At 32.9% G+C, this 16,727-nt stretch overlaps 1 protein-coding gene and 1 pseudogene across 11 annotated transcripts in view; one reads left to right on the top strand and one right to left on the bottom strand.

Moving 5' to 3' along the window:
• FHOD3 (formin homology 2 domain containing 3) overlaps positions 1 to 16,727 on the top strand; it is a 288,676-nt gene that overhangs the window by 242,334 nt on the left and 29,615 nt on the right. For 10 of the 11 annotated variants that reach the window (XM_026719582.2, XM_087916030.1, XM_026719581.2 and 7 more), the window contains 3 exons: positions 906 to 1,067; positions 10,480 to 10,670; positions 12,671 to 12,863. In XM_026719582.2, the coding sequence (XP_026575367.1) occupies positions 906 to 1,067; positions 10,480 to 10,670; positions 12,671 to 12,863 (546 nt within the window). Of the gene's footprint in view, positions 1 to 905; positions 1,068 to 10,479; positions 10,671 to 12,670; positions 12,889 to 16,727 lie in introns of those variants that run through there. The other variant, XM_087916031.1, reaches the window with a different exon arrangement.
• LOC148124111 (uncharacterized) lies at positions 6,446 to 9,867 on the bottom strand (annotated as a pseudogene).

Raw genomic sequence — 16,727 nt, 5'->3', positions numbered from 1 at the left:
GCCCAGTGCTCTTCAGCATCTAGATGAGGGAGTAGTAGGAATGTTCATTAGATTTGCAGATGACATGAAGCTGGGAGGAATTGCTAACACTTTGGAAGATAAACTCAAGATTGAGATAGATTTTGACAGACTAGGACAATGGGCCCTATCCAGTAAGATGCAGTTCCACAGTAAGAAAAGTAAGGCAGGAAAAAAATGAAATGCACAGATATAGAATATGTGGTGTCTGGCTCAACGTAGTAACTGTGACATGAATCTAGGTTTCTTAGTGCAGAACTACTTAAGTATGAACCAACAGTATGCTTCAACTGCCAAAGAAGCCAGTGTACTCATAGGTTGCATCAATAGAGGGATAGCATCAAGATCACAAGAAATGGTAGTACTGTTTTAAACTGCAGTAGTAAAGCACATTTACAATATTGTGTCCAGTTCTAGTCACATGAGGCAAAAAAGATACTGAGACCATAGAAAAAGTGCAGAGAAGAGCAACAAAGATAGGCTAACTATACAATGAACAGTTAATGGAACTGGATATATCTAGCCTAATAAAGGAAAGGATTATGGATGACCTGATAGCTATTTTTCTATACTTGAGGGGCTGTCCTAAAGAAAAGGAGGTCTTTTATAAAACACCTGAGGGCAGGACAAGAAGCAATGGGAGGAAGCTTGTTAAAGACAGGTCCTAGAATAGGGAAAAATTAACCATGGAACAGCTTGCTTTTTGGAGTTGTGGGTATTCCATCAATAGAGATTTTTTTAAAAAAAGACTGGGCATCCATTTGTCCAGGATGATATATGGCTCTTACTTTGAACAGGGGAGTGGACTAAAAGACCTCCAATGTCCAGTCTATAACTCTATGATGTCAAATGTATAATTTATTCTTTTTTTACTTTTCTCCACACAGACCAAAGCCTTTGAACTAAGCTACCTTGAGAAAGTGCCTGAAGTCAAAGACACAGTCCATAAACAATCTCTTCTTCATCATGTATGCACAATAGTGGTGGAAACATTTCCAGATAGCACAGATCTTTATTCTGAAATTGGAGCCGTCACTAGATCAGCCAAGGTATGTCAATTAATGCAAAGAAATCTCTAATAGTAGGGTATAGTCATAAGGAATAGATAATACTTTACATGCAATATTTTCATTTTGCTGTTTTATCCTTTATCCAAATAGTCCTTACAAACTTAGAATTGCTTTACATCATTAATCTGTAATTTTTTTCAATTATAGCAGTTTTCCCTTTTCTCTTTAATAGATTTCTCATGGATTTTAAATATATAGTCTATTCTTTTAATCTCAAACTGTTTCAAAATTTAATGTTAATAAATTTTCAGTTCTAAACTGAATCAACAATTTGTTGGATCTGTTCAAAATAAAATGAAAACAGAAAGCAAAAAGAAAATGGTTAACAAGTTTATGAAGATGGCGAAAGGCAAAAAGGAAGAAACAAAATCACCCAATTCTTTTGTCTCAATCTTCTTTAGAAAATTAAATATACAGTACTTATGTAAGCAATTGTGGTGGCCTGCTTGAAGAAATAAGATCTCCAGATTGAACTTGAAAGGGAATATCACTAATTTTGATGTATTTAAAATAGCAACCAGGGTTCTACGAAATATATAGTTTGGCCAATCTTCTGTCTTAGAGCTTAGAAATCCTGAAGAATAAATAATTTATTCTCATTTTTTCTATTACTTATTTTTTTTCTAATCACCAAAACTATAAAAAAAACTGCTTTGGGCAAAAATTAATAAGGGATTCCCAATCAACAAACAGACTAACAGGGGTGGAAGGGACCTTGGAGGTCTTCTAGTCCAACTCCCTGCTCAGGTAGGAAACCCTACGCTGTTTCAGACAAATGGTTATCCAATCTTTTCCTCCACAACTTCTGGAGGAAAGTTGTTCTGCTGATTAATTGTTCTAAATGTCAATAAGTTTCTCCTTAGTTCTAGGTTGTTTCTCTCCTTGATTAATTTTCATCCATTTCTTCTTGTCCTGCCATCAGGTGCTTTGGAGAATAGGTTGACTCCCTTTTTTATGCAACTCCTATTTTGAAACATCGCTATCATGTCACCTCTAGTCCTTTTTTTCAATAAACTAGACATATCCAATTCCAGCAACTGTTCTTTATATGTTTTAGCCTATAGTCCCCTAATCATCTTTGTTGCTATTCTCTGTACGCTTTCTAGAGGCTGAACATCTTTTTTACATCATGGAGACCAAAAGATATCCTTTTTCTAATCAAAGAAGTCAATTTGTCCACCTCGGTTCAATCATCTTTATCATCCATTCCTCCATTGCGGATAGCATCAGATCTTTCCACCTTTGTGCATATAAAAATCTCACTGCAGTTGTCTCATATTAAAATGCAGTAGTAAAAGTAGTAAAGTAGAAGTCTTGACTTCTTCCCTCACAAATGCACCAAAATATCCCTTGCAACATGTCTTGTTCTTACAAATCTTGAATTTATTACATAAACTTTATCTGTTTCTGTCTCTACCGCCTTCTCACAATCCAATCGTTTGTTTTGAAAGTTTACCAATTACCTAAAGTCTTTAGAATAAACAAAACAAAACAAAAAATTGGACCACAGTCCAATTTACTTGCCTAATTAAATTACAGTTTATTGCATTGAGCTTTCATTAAAATAAACTTTTAAAATAACCATCTGCTTGTCCACTTCAAATTTTCTTACATCATCTCCTTATATTCTTACAAGAATATAAGAAATGTTTACCAAAAAATATTTAATTTTATTTATCTACCTGCTAGCTAGCTAGCTATTTGTATATGTGTGAAATACCACTCACACATCATCACAAAATCTCCAGAACCATAAAGCCTACAAACTTGAAATTTGTTATGTATGCTCCTCTTGGCACTCACTTAGAAAGGATTCTTTGAAATAACCATCAGAGCATTAGTATTTCCTATATTATTATTAACAAGCTCTGATGCTAAGGAGTTCTACTCCCCCTCCCCACCTGCAAAACACAAGCACAGGAGAGGAGTTTCAGTTTTAGTTTCACAGTAGCAAGTAGCTTTAGTACAGAACAGTTGAGCTAAGCCATGCCCAGGCTCCTTGCTGTCTCCTTGCTCACACAGCAAATACTGCTTCAGTTTCCAAACAGCCCTCAACTCTCTCACACACTGATAGAACACTAGCCAGATGCATACCGATGGTTGCTGTTAGGCAGAGGCAATTTTTTTTCTCCTTATTTTCCTCCCCAAAAACTAAGCCTGATCACATAGTTTCATAACAAATATGTATCCAGCTAGTCTTTAATACTTCTTTTAGTTTTGTAATCCAGAAAAAAATAAAACTCACCAAAAGGAGTCTTACCCTACCATACAAAAAAAATCTGTTTCTATAGAATAATTAATTCCAAAAAATAAGTGAGAAATGGGCTCAGCTGAGCTTACTGTTCTGTGAGCACCATTCCATTCCTAGATGGAATCAATCCAGCCATTCAGTTCTTGAGTGAACTACAAAAACTTTCATTACTTCAGCTTATTTACAAGAAGCATTTGTCCAGAGTGAAAATAGGGTACCTCACAATTTCCCCTTCATCTGGAAAGATTTCAATATCCAGAGTTGGCCCTCTAGATGTCAATCTCTCCAGTTCTAGTTCTATTTGTTTAAAGATATTTAGTTTTGCCATAGACCTCAACAGAAACTACCAGTATTTCACTTTCTCAAGAGAAGTATTCACCAAACAATTAGCTTAATTGGATTGGTCAGTTCATCTCAATAGGATGGTCTTGCAGGGGACATTTTAAGTTGTGCCCCCCAAAATATTAGAAGCTAATACAACCTTCACAATGTAGATGTTGCATGGCTGTAGAAACTGTCACTCATCAGCACATATGATATTTATTCTACAACAATTAACACTTTCAAAATACTTTTTAATGATATGATAATCCCATGCCAGGCATATTGCAGTAATGATGGCATAAATCTCTGTTGGTAAGTCTTTCCATGTCAGATATAATCTTAACTGGATATTGGACAAAGTACATGTGATTAAGGAAAAATATGCAAAAATATGGCATCCAAGTTGGGGGGGGGGAATTGCTAAGAAATTAATTGTAATCTCCAGCAGCAATGGAAAGTCTTCATATGGATGATCATTGGCATTGTCCTTATATGATGTTTTGACCTGATCTAATTGATCCTTAGAAGATACTAAGCATTGTTGCATGTGCTAGAAAATAACAGAATAACAAGCAGGAGGCCCTATACCATTTCAGACAAATGGCTGCCCAGTCTCTTTAAAAGCCTCCATCAATGGAACACCCACAACTTCTGAAGGCAAGCCATTCCACTGATCAATTGTTCCCACTGTCAGAAAATTTCTTCTTAGTTCTAGGTTGCTTCTCTCCATGATTAGTTTCCATCCATTGCTTCTTGTCTTGCTTTCTGGTGCTTTGGAAAATAGATTGACTCCCTTCTTCTTTGTGGCACCTCTCAAATATTGGAATGGTACTATCGTGGCACCCCTAGTCCTTCTTTTCACTTAACTAGACATACCCAATTCCTGCAACTGTACTTCATATACTTTTATCCTCCAGTCCCCCAATCATTTTTATTGCTCTTATCTTTGTATATTATTTATTTTTATTCACTCACTCATTCATTCATTCAATCATATATAATACTCCTTCCCTCTTCTTTTTTCCCCACAGTAACAATGACCATGTACTGTGAGTTGGGCTAAGAGAGAGTAACTGACCCCATATCACTTAACTAGATTTCATGTCTAAGACAGGAGTAGAACTTATTCTTTCCTGATTTCTAATCTGTTACTATAACCAGTAGACCAGACACGATGCTTATGTAAATTTATGTTACCATCTGTGTTTAGAAATTAGATTGCATTTCTGATTCATTTCTGAATTGTCTAGAATCTAACATGAGACTCTATTTTCTGCAGACCATGTAAATTGACTATTTCCCCATTTCAGAAATATGTTTCACCCTGATTCATAGTTTCTGGGCACAACCTAGTTTTTCCCTCTCACCTATGGAAGTTCATCTGTTGTGGCATAATGCTATCATTTCATTAATTAAATGCAACAGAGGAATAATGATTTGATGCCTTATCAATTTTTTCATGTGATCATTTTACTTTAGAAAATCATCAACACAACAACAGGTAAGAAAAAATTAGGAGGTAGATCACTAACTGAATACAATTTTTGTCGTCTTCCACTCCAGTGGAAGGAAGTACTGGAATTTACTAATCTTAGTCAACAAATCTTTTCAAAATACTGGTTTTTATAATGTTCCTGAGTTTATTGAAAAGGTGATTGAAATCTTCCTACATCTAATCCATACATTAAATTGTCTGCCAACCCTTAATTCTAGGTCATATGTCATATATAAAAGTTTAGTGAATTATTTGAAGAGGTTTTTTTAAACACTACTGTTTGTTTATTTCTTCTAAAAAGATAATAATTGAAATTGTTGTATTTCTAAGATATGTATTTATAAGAAGATGGTCCTAATTCACTTTGAACATGTATCCTGTGAGCTAGTATAATAACAAAAATAATTGCAATTTATGTATATCCACAATTATCACTGCATCTATGTTTAACAATTACACAATGTATGCAGTGAAATTTCATTGGGCTTTCCACTTTTAGCTTATAAGCCAAATTCTGGAATACTACCATCTAAACACCTTTTATGATTAATGACCTTAACAGTTTTTGTCTTGTTTATTTCATTGATGAATTTTTTGGCTTCTTTCATATTAAACTTTATATGAATAAAATTCATTGACATAAACATTCAAAATTATAAATGTGTCATAATACAAAGGAAGTTTACTTGAACTACAAATAATCAAGTATGATAAAAATGAGTTTAAAAAGGCAGTCCTCGATTTATAACAATAATTAAGCCCTAAATTCCCATCGCTAAGCACGATAGTTATTAGATAAATTTTGCCAAATTTTGTGACCTTTCTTGACACAGTTTTTAAGTGAATCACTGCAGTTGTTAAATTATTACCATGATTATTAAATGAATCTGGCTATCTCATTGATTTTGCTAGTCAGAAGGTCAAAAAGCTGATCACGTGACCCCAGGACACTTCAGCCATCATAAATATATGCCAATTACCAAGCAACCAAATTTTGATCATGTCATTACGGGGCTGCTGCAACAGTGATAGGTATGAAAAATGATCATGACACTTTTTTAGTGCTATTGTAACTTTGAATGGCCACTAAGTGAATGGTTGTAATTTGATAATTACCTATATGATATTTTATTTATTTTATTTTTTATTTTATTTGGTTTGTCAATTGCTTACAAGATAATAGGTATAAGTAAAAACATAGTTATGAATACATGGATACATATAAGAAAAATAAAAGAAACAATAGGACAGGGACGGTAGGCACATTGGTGCGCTTATGCATGCCCCCTACAGACCTCTTAGGAAAGGAGTGAGGTCAATAGTAAACAGTCTAAGGTTAAAGTTGTGGGGGTTTGGGGAAGAAACCACAGAGTCAGGTAGAGTATTCCAGACATTGGTCACTCTGTTGCTGAAGTCGTATTTCCTGCAATCAAGTTTGGTGAGATTAACCTTGAGTTTGTATCTATTGTTTGCTCTTGTATTGTTATGGTTGAAGCTGAAGTATTCATTGACTGGTAGGACATTGCAATGTATGATTTTTATATACTATACTTAGATCGGACCAAAGGCGGCATAGTTCTAGGTTTTCTAGGTCTAGAATTTCAAATCTGGTGGCATAAGGTATTCTGCACCAAGTAGAGGAGTGGAGAAATCTTCTTGTGAAATATTTCTGGACTTTTTCAATTGTGTTAATATCAGATACGTAATGTGGGTTCCAGACTGATGAGCTGTATTCGAGTACTGGGTCTAGCAAATGTTTTGTATGCTCTAATTAGTAATGTAATATTACCAGAGAAAAAGCTATGTAAGATTAGGTTAACAACTCCTAATGCCTTTTTGGCTATGTAGTTACAGTGGGCTCTAGCACTTAGATCATTAGAGATGAGTACTCCAAGATCCTTGACAGAGTTTGGATCATCAACAAGGTCTTGACTATTCAGCCTGTATTTTATTTTCTGGGGTTTTTTTGTTTTTGTTTGTTTTTTGCCAATATGTAAGACAGAGCATTTATTTGTTGAGATTTGAAGTTGCCATTTGTTTGACCATTCTGATACATAGTCAAAGTCTTTTTGAAGGGTAGCAGTATTGTCTGTGGTGCTGAATAGCTTTACATCGTCAGCGAAGAGAACACAGTTGCTCTTAATATAATCACAGAGGTCATTTATGTAGAGTATGAAGAGGGTTGGTTCTAGAACACTGCCTTGGCGGACTCCACTGTTGACAGGTACAGAATTTGATAGGGCGCTCCCAATTTTGACCATTTGTTGTCTGTTTGACAGGAATGCTTTTATCCTGTTAGTGTTTAGTATTTAGTTAATGTTGTTGCGTAAATTCTCTTGTTAGTTTGATTAAAGTACAAAACTACCCCCAATTTGTGACTTCCGGTTTGGGCTTCTTCAGCAACGGACGGAAATCACGATTGTCCACGGTTTTGATCCCTGCTCGCCACTGGAGTACCCCGAGCTGCTCAGACTCGAGGCTGAAGCCACCCCATAGAAGTGGTGAAGAAGGGGGAGCCGTCAGTGGGGTTGAGGAGAGCCGCATCTCTCCTCCTCGACTGGCCCTTACTCCCTTTCCCAAAGGCAGTTGCAGCGGTGGTCAGAAATGGCCACCTCAAAGAAGAACCCGACCGGACAAGATTGTGCAGGAGGAAGTTTAAAGGAGAAAGTTTGACTGACCGGGTTGAATGGAGAACATCTATTTAAGGTACCTGGAACCTGAATTTTAAAGACTAATACTATTCCTAAAAAAGATTTTAAGCTGCGAAAGAGAAAGGGAAAGAAAATGGAATTGGCTTTTTTTCCTCTAGCATCGACAGTTTTAACTGACTTGGAACATTAAGAAGGAGAGATTCGAATAAGAAATTGATACTAATCCACTTTAACATTAATAGGCTATTTCTAGCTGAAAATAAAGTGTCAAAGGGATAAAGATTCTTGGATAATTTAAAAACTTTATTTGAAAAAAAGAAAGAAAGTGGAGGGAAAAAGGAAAAAAGAGGGTGCAATCTGGAAAATAGAGGAGACCACCTGGAACTTTAAAAAAAATTGATAGTGAAATTTTAACAAGACTTGCAAAAGATACATTGTAGCTGAAACTTTGTTACAAGAGAACAAAGCCCCTGGAAAGAGAAAGTGAGAAAAGAAGCAAGAAACAGTTTTGGATTATTGGCTGATTCCTGGAATTTTGGATGGAGGATCCTAATGAAATGAAACAAAATCAACTGGGAGTTGTTTAATTTTTTTTTAAATGGCATCACTCCTTGAAGAGTTAAAAATGAGACTTAAAGAACAAAAAGAAGAAGCACAAGATGGAAGAGGATCTTTTGGCTTAGTATTTCAATTTTTAGAAATGGAAATCTTGAACTATGAAAAACAACAAGAAACACTGGCAGAACAAGAAAGGCGGGACAACGAAGAAGCCATCTTTAATGACCAAGCAATTTTAAGCGGGGTAAAAAAGGGAAAGGGGGGAAAGAGAGTTAAAAACTTAAGTACTGAAGCAACAACCAAAAAAAAGAATAATTTGAAAAGTAATCATAATATCAGGAAGAAGCAGAAGGGAGGATCACAGAAGGGAGAATCAGATAGAAAAGGGAATAAAAAGGGGAGCGAGAAGAAGAGAGGGAAGAGGGAAAGGAAAAGAAGCTACAAAAGATAGAAACAAGATATAGAAGTACAGGAAAAACGTACAAGAATTAAAGGTATAAATCTATTTAAAAAAAACAGAGACAATGGTTAAAATTTAACTTAAGGAGAGGATTCTGCAAAGGTGCATGAGATAGCATTGTTATATGTTAGATGATTAAAGTGATAGAAAAAATTTCTATTGATGTTTAGTGGAATATTTGCTTGTAAAGAGAATAAGGCTCTCAATGATTAAAAAAAAACGTTTAAAAAAATGAAAAGAAACATGGAAGATTTTTATCAGTTGATAAGATGAACTTGAATAAGAATAATAACTTTATTGACTACTGTTAATAACTATTGTTTGGTTTTTTATTTAAAGACAGTAATAAATAAAATATGAAATATAGATGATTAAAGTGAAAGACAATTGATATTACTAGGTAATGTTTGTTAAAAAAAATAGAAATGTAAAAGATTGTTATGAATATTAATGGCAGAAGCTTTATTTGAATAGAATAATTATTCCATTTACTACTGTTATACATATATACACAGATATATATATATACATATATACTTTTTTCTTTTAAGAATTTAGTGTGTATTTTAAGGGAATATACCAAGCAGAATTCGATTGAAAATAGGTAAGTGTTATAAAATAGTAATTCCAGGGGAAAATTTGTTTTATGAGAAAAGATAATATGAAATTGTAAACAGGACAGATGAAAATATAAAAACATTGACTAGAAAGATTTTAAAAATTAGAAAAAGATATGTAATTGAATTAAGAAAGGAATGAGAAATGAATGAGATAACTTAAAATAAGGCGATAGGAAGTAAAGAAAGGGAAAAGCTATTGAAAAAATTGTGAAAATAGTTATAAGATATGGATTAGAACGTATAAGATAAATATGTATTGAGTTTATATCTGTATGGAGAAGTGATAACCCAAGGCCACGCTGTTCTCAAAAAAAGATATTTTATTTGTATTTGTATGTTTTGTGAAAACTTAAATGAAACTTTTATTTAAAAAAAAAAACTACCTCCAATTTGCCATGTTTTGACCTTCCACGCCAGCATTGGTCAATTCTGAACAGGATCCTTATCCAATATGGTATCTGCCAGGACTCATTGTTTAAGTGGAGTCTTGTCTGTACTCTTCTGTGTGACTGTGGTGCTCGTCAACAAAATATCCATCACTTTGTGTCTGAATGTTCATCAAGAGCTTACTCTAGCCAGTGTCTGATTTTTTTCAGTGTAGACCACCCCGTCCTTGAATGGCTGGGTGGTCTGAACATTAACATTTGAATGTATTTGCCATACGCTAAATAAAATAAGTTATCTCCAATACATAATATAGACCAAAACCAAGCACTTTTTAAAAAATCTCAAATTGTAATCTGGGCATCTATGTCTTCTTTACCTGAAAAAACTGCCAGAAAAACTTTGCTCAGGCTTATGATCCTGGCAGATAACCATTTTCATTTACATTAAGCACTCTTTCTGTAACTTTCTGTTCCCTAATGTAGGAATACCTTATTTCTTGTGAACTATTTTCCAGAACCAGAGAGAAATAATGATTTTTGTATCACAAAGTTTGGAAATCATGATGAAAGATAAAGCATTTAGGTTTACTGCAAAGATGAAGTACTAGTATATAAAACAATTTTGTATTCTTTTTCTTCCTTTCAGGTTGACTTTGAACAGCTTCAGGATAACTTATGTCAAATGGAAAAAAGATGCAAAGCGTCATGGGATCATTTGAAGGCCATTGCAAAGCATGAAATGAAATCAACATTAAAGCAGAAAATGTCAGAGTTTCTTAAAGACTGTGCAGAAAGAATAATAATTTTAAAAATAGTCCACAGGAGAATAATCAACAGGTAAAGCATTAAGGCACAGTGTGATTAATATATAAAAATTATGTGATAGCATTATGCATTCTCAAAATACCTGGAGGTTATTGTCAAGATATAATTGATATAAGTACTTAATGTTGTTTTAAACTAAATTCTTTAAAATGGTTCCATGAAGCCCATCTGACTGACTGTCCCACAGAAAATCTCCAAAGTTCATCAGGGTAGCATTAATTAAAACATTTCCTGCTTACCCATTCCATGGGCCAAACTACTAAGGGACACTATAAGTTTTATGGTATATGTATATGTATTAATATATGTACCAAATGAATTTATTTATTAGATATAAGGAGGGTCATGATAGCTATCTTCCAATGCTTGAAGAGGTATCATGGATTTATTTTTCATAGAGTCCAAGAACAGGGTAGTGAATCAGCAATTGGAAGCATTAAAAGATATATCAAAATCAGAAATGAGGAATTTTCTGGCCAAAAATGATTTGACATTGAAATATTCTGCCACTGGAGTTCTTCAAATAAATGTTGGATAGCCATTCTTCTGAGAGGAGGGCAAGAATTCCACTAAAGGAGCAGTTTGTTTCTTCTCTTCAGTAAATCCAATCTATTTCTCTGAAAGAATTAGGGGAAAGACATTCAGGACCCAAATTTAAAATAAAAAGTTGGCTAGAAAATGAGATTATTCTGACATAATGGGGAAATGAAAATAGCAGTTATCAAACTAGCATCAAAACAAATGAAATCATATTCTGATTGATTATAAAGCCAAAGTCTCCTTCAAATCAAGCTTGACTCTTGATGCTTACATATCAATCTGTAACAATATAGCCATAGTTCCCCATTGCCTTTTTCTAGAATATTTTAATCCACTAAAACAAAGAGGAATCCTGAAAAAAAATATAAATGTGGAGTAAGCAGAACAACAACAAAAAAAAGCAGAAAAAGAAATGGTGATGAGTGATTTTAAGGCTCATTAGCCAGATGTCCTGAAGATACATTTGTCACAGGTTCGTTCTTTTTCAAAAAAAGGAACATTTCAATATCTCCTTAGAAATTAAGATTATTCCCTGAAACACTTTACACACAGCATAAATACAAAATAAAATAACCATTTCGTCTTTTTACTGCCCTCTCCAGAGAATGAAATATTTCTTAAAATCCAAGTTTCACACTAAAGTCAGGTATTTTGTTTACATACATAATATTCCAATAAAAAGTATTGGTATTGTGCAGAATATTATGTAAGAGGGAAAATTAGTCACTAATTCTTAGAATAAGTTTTTTGAAGTTGAATGCATTCAGAACTTTTATCTGCTTTTCTCATCTACATCAGCTGAGTTATTTTAGTTGTGCAGTTATTAACAATTCATTGTTAGCAAGACTTAAAAATAATGTTGTGTATGTATTTCTCATAATATTTAAATATATTTTCATTACTTGTTTAAAAATAATGGAGTATAGTGCAGTTCATAATGAATAAATACTACTTGGGAACAAGGAAATAAGCCATTTTTAACAATAGATTGCTACTATTAGATATCTAAATCTGAACTTTATCAAAACAACAAAAATGGATGGTATACATATCTTTTTCTTTATTAAAGTATTTCCAAACATCCTTACCTTGCTGACATTAGATTAACATTAATTAAATAAAATCAATGTTATTCAGTTTATCCATTCCCCAAAAATTTATTTTATATATCATCACATGAAAGTTAAAGAAGAAATCACAAACTATGTCTTTGTTGTCACTCTCTCTATTTTTATAAATCCTTGGAATGAAGGCAAAAGGATTCAAAGGCATGAAAAACAGATATCTGGGAAACATAAAATATAAGTTCATAATTCAAAAACATTTATTTTTAAGAGAATAATAGAGTTGAAAGGAGGTCTTCTATCCCCAAAATGCCAAACTTTGGTTTTCTACATGAAAAGAATGGTTGTGGGCATTCTGTTACTAACTATAGAAAAAATTCTAAAAGGTAACTTGTTATGATTGTCTAGGTTCCACTCCTTCTTGTTATTTTTGGGCTATCCTCTTTATGCAATCCGTGAAATCAACATCAATAAATTCTGCAAAATTATTTGTGAATTTGCACTGGAGTATCGTACCACCAGGGAACGGGTTTTGCAACAGAAACAGAAGCGAGCCAACCACAGAGAAAGGAACAAAACCAGAGGGAAAATGATCACAGATGTAAGTTGAAAATAAATCACATGCAGTAATATATATATATATATATCTGGGGGTTAGCTGCTGATAAACTTATCCACTGTTATTCTGATATTTCCAAAATTAACCATAGTTAATTATAACTAGTGTCAACCAAACTGAAATTAGATTTAAAATTCTGATTTAATATAAATCATTTTGCTGCTGAAGAATTGTTGCTAAACTGACTAATGAAAAAATAGTAGTAAGAAGAATTTTAGGATCAGAAAATCAGAGATGTCAGAGTATAATGTGTAGTTCCTTGTATATTTTTTCAAACAGAACAGCAATTAGAATTGACAAGTCCATTCTCTTTTTTCTCTATAGACTGAATTTATGTTTCATGTTAACATTTGTTATGATAGTTATGATTTACAACTATGATGGGCAGACATCATTACAATTGTAAGTCAAGGGTTACCTGTATCTATGTTCACTTTTGTCCTTGTCTCTTGTGCAGGAAAGCATAATTATCAGGTTTCTCTGCATAAATAAGTTATTATTCACAAATTATCATTGCCTACATATTCTGCCTGCATGAAAAGCAGGTTATTGAACTACATTCACTTATTAGAGTATATTAGAGAGCAACAATATGATTATGAATGTGTTGTGGTACAGAAAAAGGCAGAAATTAAAATTACATTTCATGGATATTGGTAAAAGTACTTCAGACTCAGTACTTGCTAACATTATACAAAGTAGTCCTCGACTTATGACTATAATTTGGACCAGAATTTCTGTTGTTAAACAAGGCATTTGTTAAGTGAGTTGTGTTCAGATATCTTTTTAACCATCTAATCAGGATTCTCTACTTTCTCAGAGCTGCAGTTTTCTTTTTTTTTTCAAAGTACATTCATAGCATGAGCTACCTAAGCCAGAGCAACCAGGATGATATTAAAACAATATGACAGAAGAAAGCAAGAACTGCAGGCACAAAACATACAGAGAAAGGGGCTAATTCCATATGCTAATAAAGAAGTTTTTATTAAGGCCCACTGCATTTCAGATTTTTTCCCTTTTCAATAGCTCTATAACAACAGAAATAATGTAAAAAGGACTTTAGAATGATTTGTAACATAGACATAATAGTAGTTCCTAACATTGACAATTTTCATTGTGTATATTCAAATAATTCAATAAAAGTCTAAAATAGAATAGTTTCAAGTTATATTCAAGTAACAAATCATTTTCAAAAAGCATTATTGTAAAAGCTATACAGTATCCTGTCCTAAAATTTACATGGACCAAACTAGTACAACTGTCAAGACCAGAATTTGTAACTCAAGGTTAGATGTTTAAATTAACACGTAAATTTAACATTTAAAACCACCAAACATATAAAATAAAACTGTATTCAAAGTTCATTAGTGGAACATTGTACTTCAGATGTGTGTTTTTGAACCATTTTATATATGTGTGAATATCACACTGCTTATGCAAAAGAGCACAACTTGCATCATGACAACTTAGTGTTGCTTTTCTAATTTCTTCCTTATATCCTCTGGCATAGACTTCTGATAGGATATTTTTAAATGATGTTGCTGAAATCAAAATAGTTTACATTTACTTCTTGTCTACAATTTATTCCCCAAAGTTGAGATAAAAGTCGTATTCATTAAAAATGTACCCTAACTTTAGAGTAATCAATACATTGTTTTCAATATACTTATAAATCAATTTCTTTATGATATGCTGTAAAATCTCTCAAGATATCAATGTTCATATTCCCTATGATAATCTATAATTCCTAAATCAGTCTTTCTTTTTTAAACCTTGATAATATATTTGCTTTCCTCTAACATAAATAGGCATTTTACTTGCTCAACAAGATTTCTGAAAAGTAATAAAGTAAATACAGTTTTTCATACCATCAACTAGTTTCTTCAGCACTAAGGTATATTTCTTCTGAATCTGAAGGAGTAAATTCTTAAATATGTAAATCTTCAGTTAAGAATGAATGGTCTTACTCAGTCCAAACAGCTCAAGAAATCTCTGATACTTGAAATTTGATTAATATTGAAGAACTTTCAGGCTATGTTTACATTTCTTTACACCTAGCTTCTCACAAAGAAACTGCACTTTCTGTATTCTCATTGTATGTGTGTATGAATTCACCATATAGATGTGTGTGCACACAAACACATACACAAACACACGCAGCTTAAGTTAAGAGAAATGAAGATTTAAACCTTTTGCTGAATGATGTGAAAAATCCACAAATCATTGTAATTTTAATTTTTCAGTAAAATGGAGCACAATTTGCAGACAGAGAAAACTTTTAAGAGAATTAATCTGCCGTATTGCAAACAAATAAATACTGGTATTTTTGAAACTATGCTGCCTCAAAACCTAATCTTTCTTAAAATGTAGAAAAGTTCTTTATTTTTATTTTTTTCAATAGATTTTAATGTTTATTTGCAGACATTGACTGTCCTGTGAAAATCAATAGGCTAAAAGTCATATGCAGAAATGTTTGTCCAAGAGAACATTTCTAATATATGGTGGTAAAAACAAAAAATCCAATTCTCCTTTCTAAAATGTTTAACAAATAGTATCTATAAAATTAGTAAATAATCTTGAATTCTAATTGGTAAGAAATATGACAAAGAAGTGAACAGGTTTCGAAGCTAGGTTTGCATTCAGTGAAATTAATTCACACGTCATTGTTTATCTACATAAAAGCATCAACTATTTCACCAGATGCTATCTAATTTTGACCCCATACTAGCTAGTAACCTCTTTTCATTTAATGACAAAATCAGTAAAACCTAGCTCAATACTTCCGCTATAAAGATTGAAGGGATTGCATTTGTAGCAATCATTTCTAAAGTAAAAGCCTGCAGTACCCAAAAACTTTAAATTATTTTACTAAAGATAGAAGTACTGTATCAGTTTCTAATTTTAATTTTCAGGCTGTTAATAACAATAGGGGATAAATTATTTAGCACAATTTTCAGATGGATTTCTTTTCTAGCAAAAATTCTAGCAAGAATTTTTAAAACTCCAATTCCTTTGTATCAACAGAGGAATAGTATCAAAATGACAGGAAGTGATAGTTCCACTATATAAAGTACCACTTTACAAAGCATTGGTAGGACTACACTTGAAATATTACATAATTTAAAGTTGGATCTTATTGTCAATTTTAATTCTCTTGTACAAAAGAATTGTGGTAGTACCATGCCTGTTCAAAGATTTAATTCTTGTTTAGACTGCTTGCTCAAAATTGTTCTGCAGAAAAAATATATTACTAGTTGCTATTCGTTGTCACAGCTTTTTTATTTTCCTTTTCCAGATCAACATTAGTGAAATGTGGATTATTTTTTAGGTTGCAGTAACAAGCTAACATGAATATAGATCATTTGCAGGTTTCTTCTGAGCAAGGCATCCTTTTCTTTACTGTACTGTATTGAATATTTATTTTCTGGTTATAAAACCAGTACATATTTTATAATTGTTTAAATAAGTTAATGTCAGACCCAAAACCAGAAATAAGACTTTGAGATCCAGTTGAATTCAATCTTTTATTTGCTTGCACCTAATGGACAGAAACTTGCCAAAGTAAAGGAATAACTTTCTAATTTACTAAACATACCTTGAGAGAGTCTATCATATGGCTAGCCTTCCCCCTCCCACTCAGGACAGCAGTCTCTTAATCAGGCCTCTTTCTGGGAAGGCTCTGATTGACCAAGTACTCCCCCTCTGCTGCTGTGGATGCACATTTCATCACAGTTAGTAATATATGACTCTTGATGCTATTTTGGATCGGGTAGTATAAAAAGAAACTCCTCATTTTATTGCTCTGTTATTGAGATGAATATGGTTATATTCAAATTGTTATCACTT

The sequence above is a fragment of the Pseudonaja textilis genome, chromosome Z, assembly GCF_049901715.1.
Source record: "Pseudonaja textilis isolate UNSWEBS1 chromosome Z, rPseTex1.2, whole genome shotgun sequence".
NCBI lineage: Eukaryota > Metazoa > Chordata > Lepidosauria > Squamata > Elapidae > Pseudonaja > Pseudonaja textilis.
This window is presented reverse-complemented; position numbering and strand designations above follow the sequence as displayed.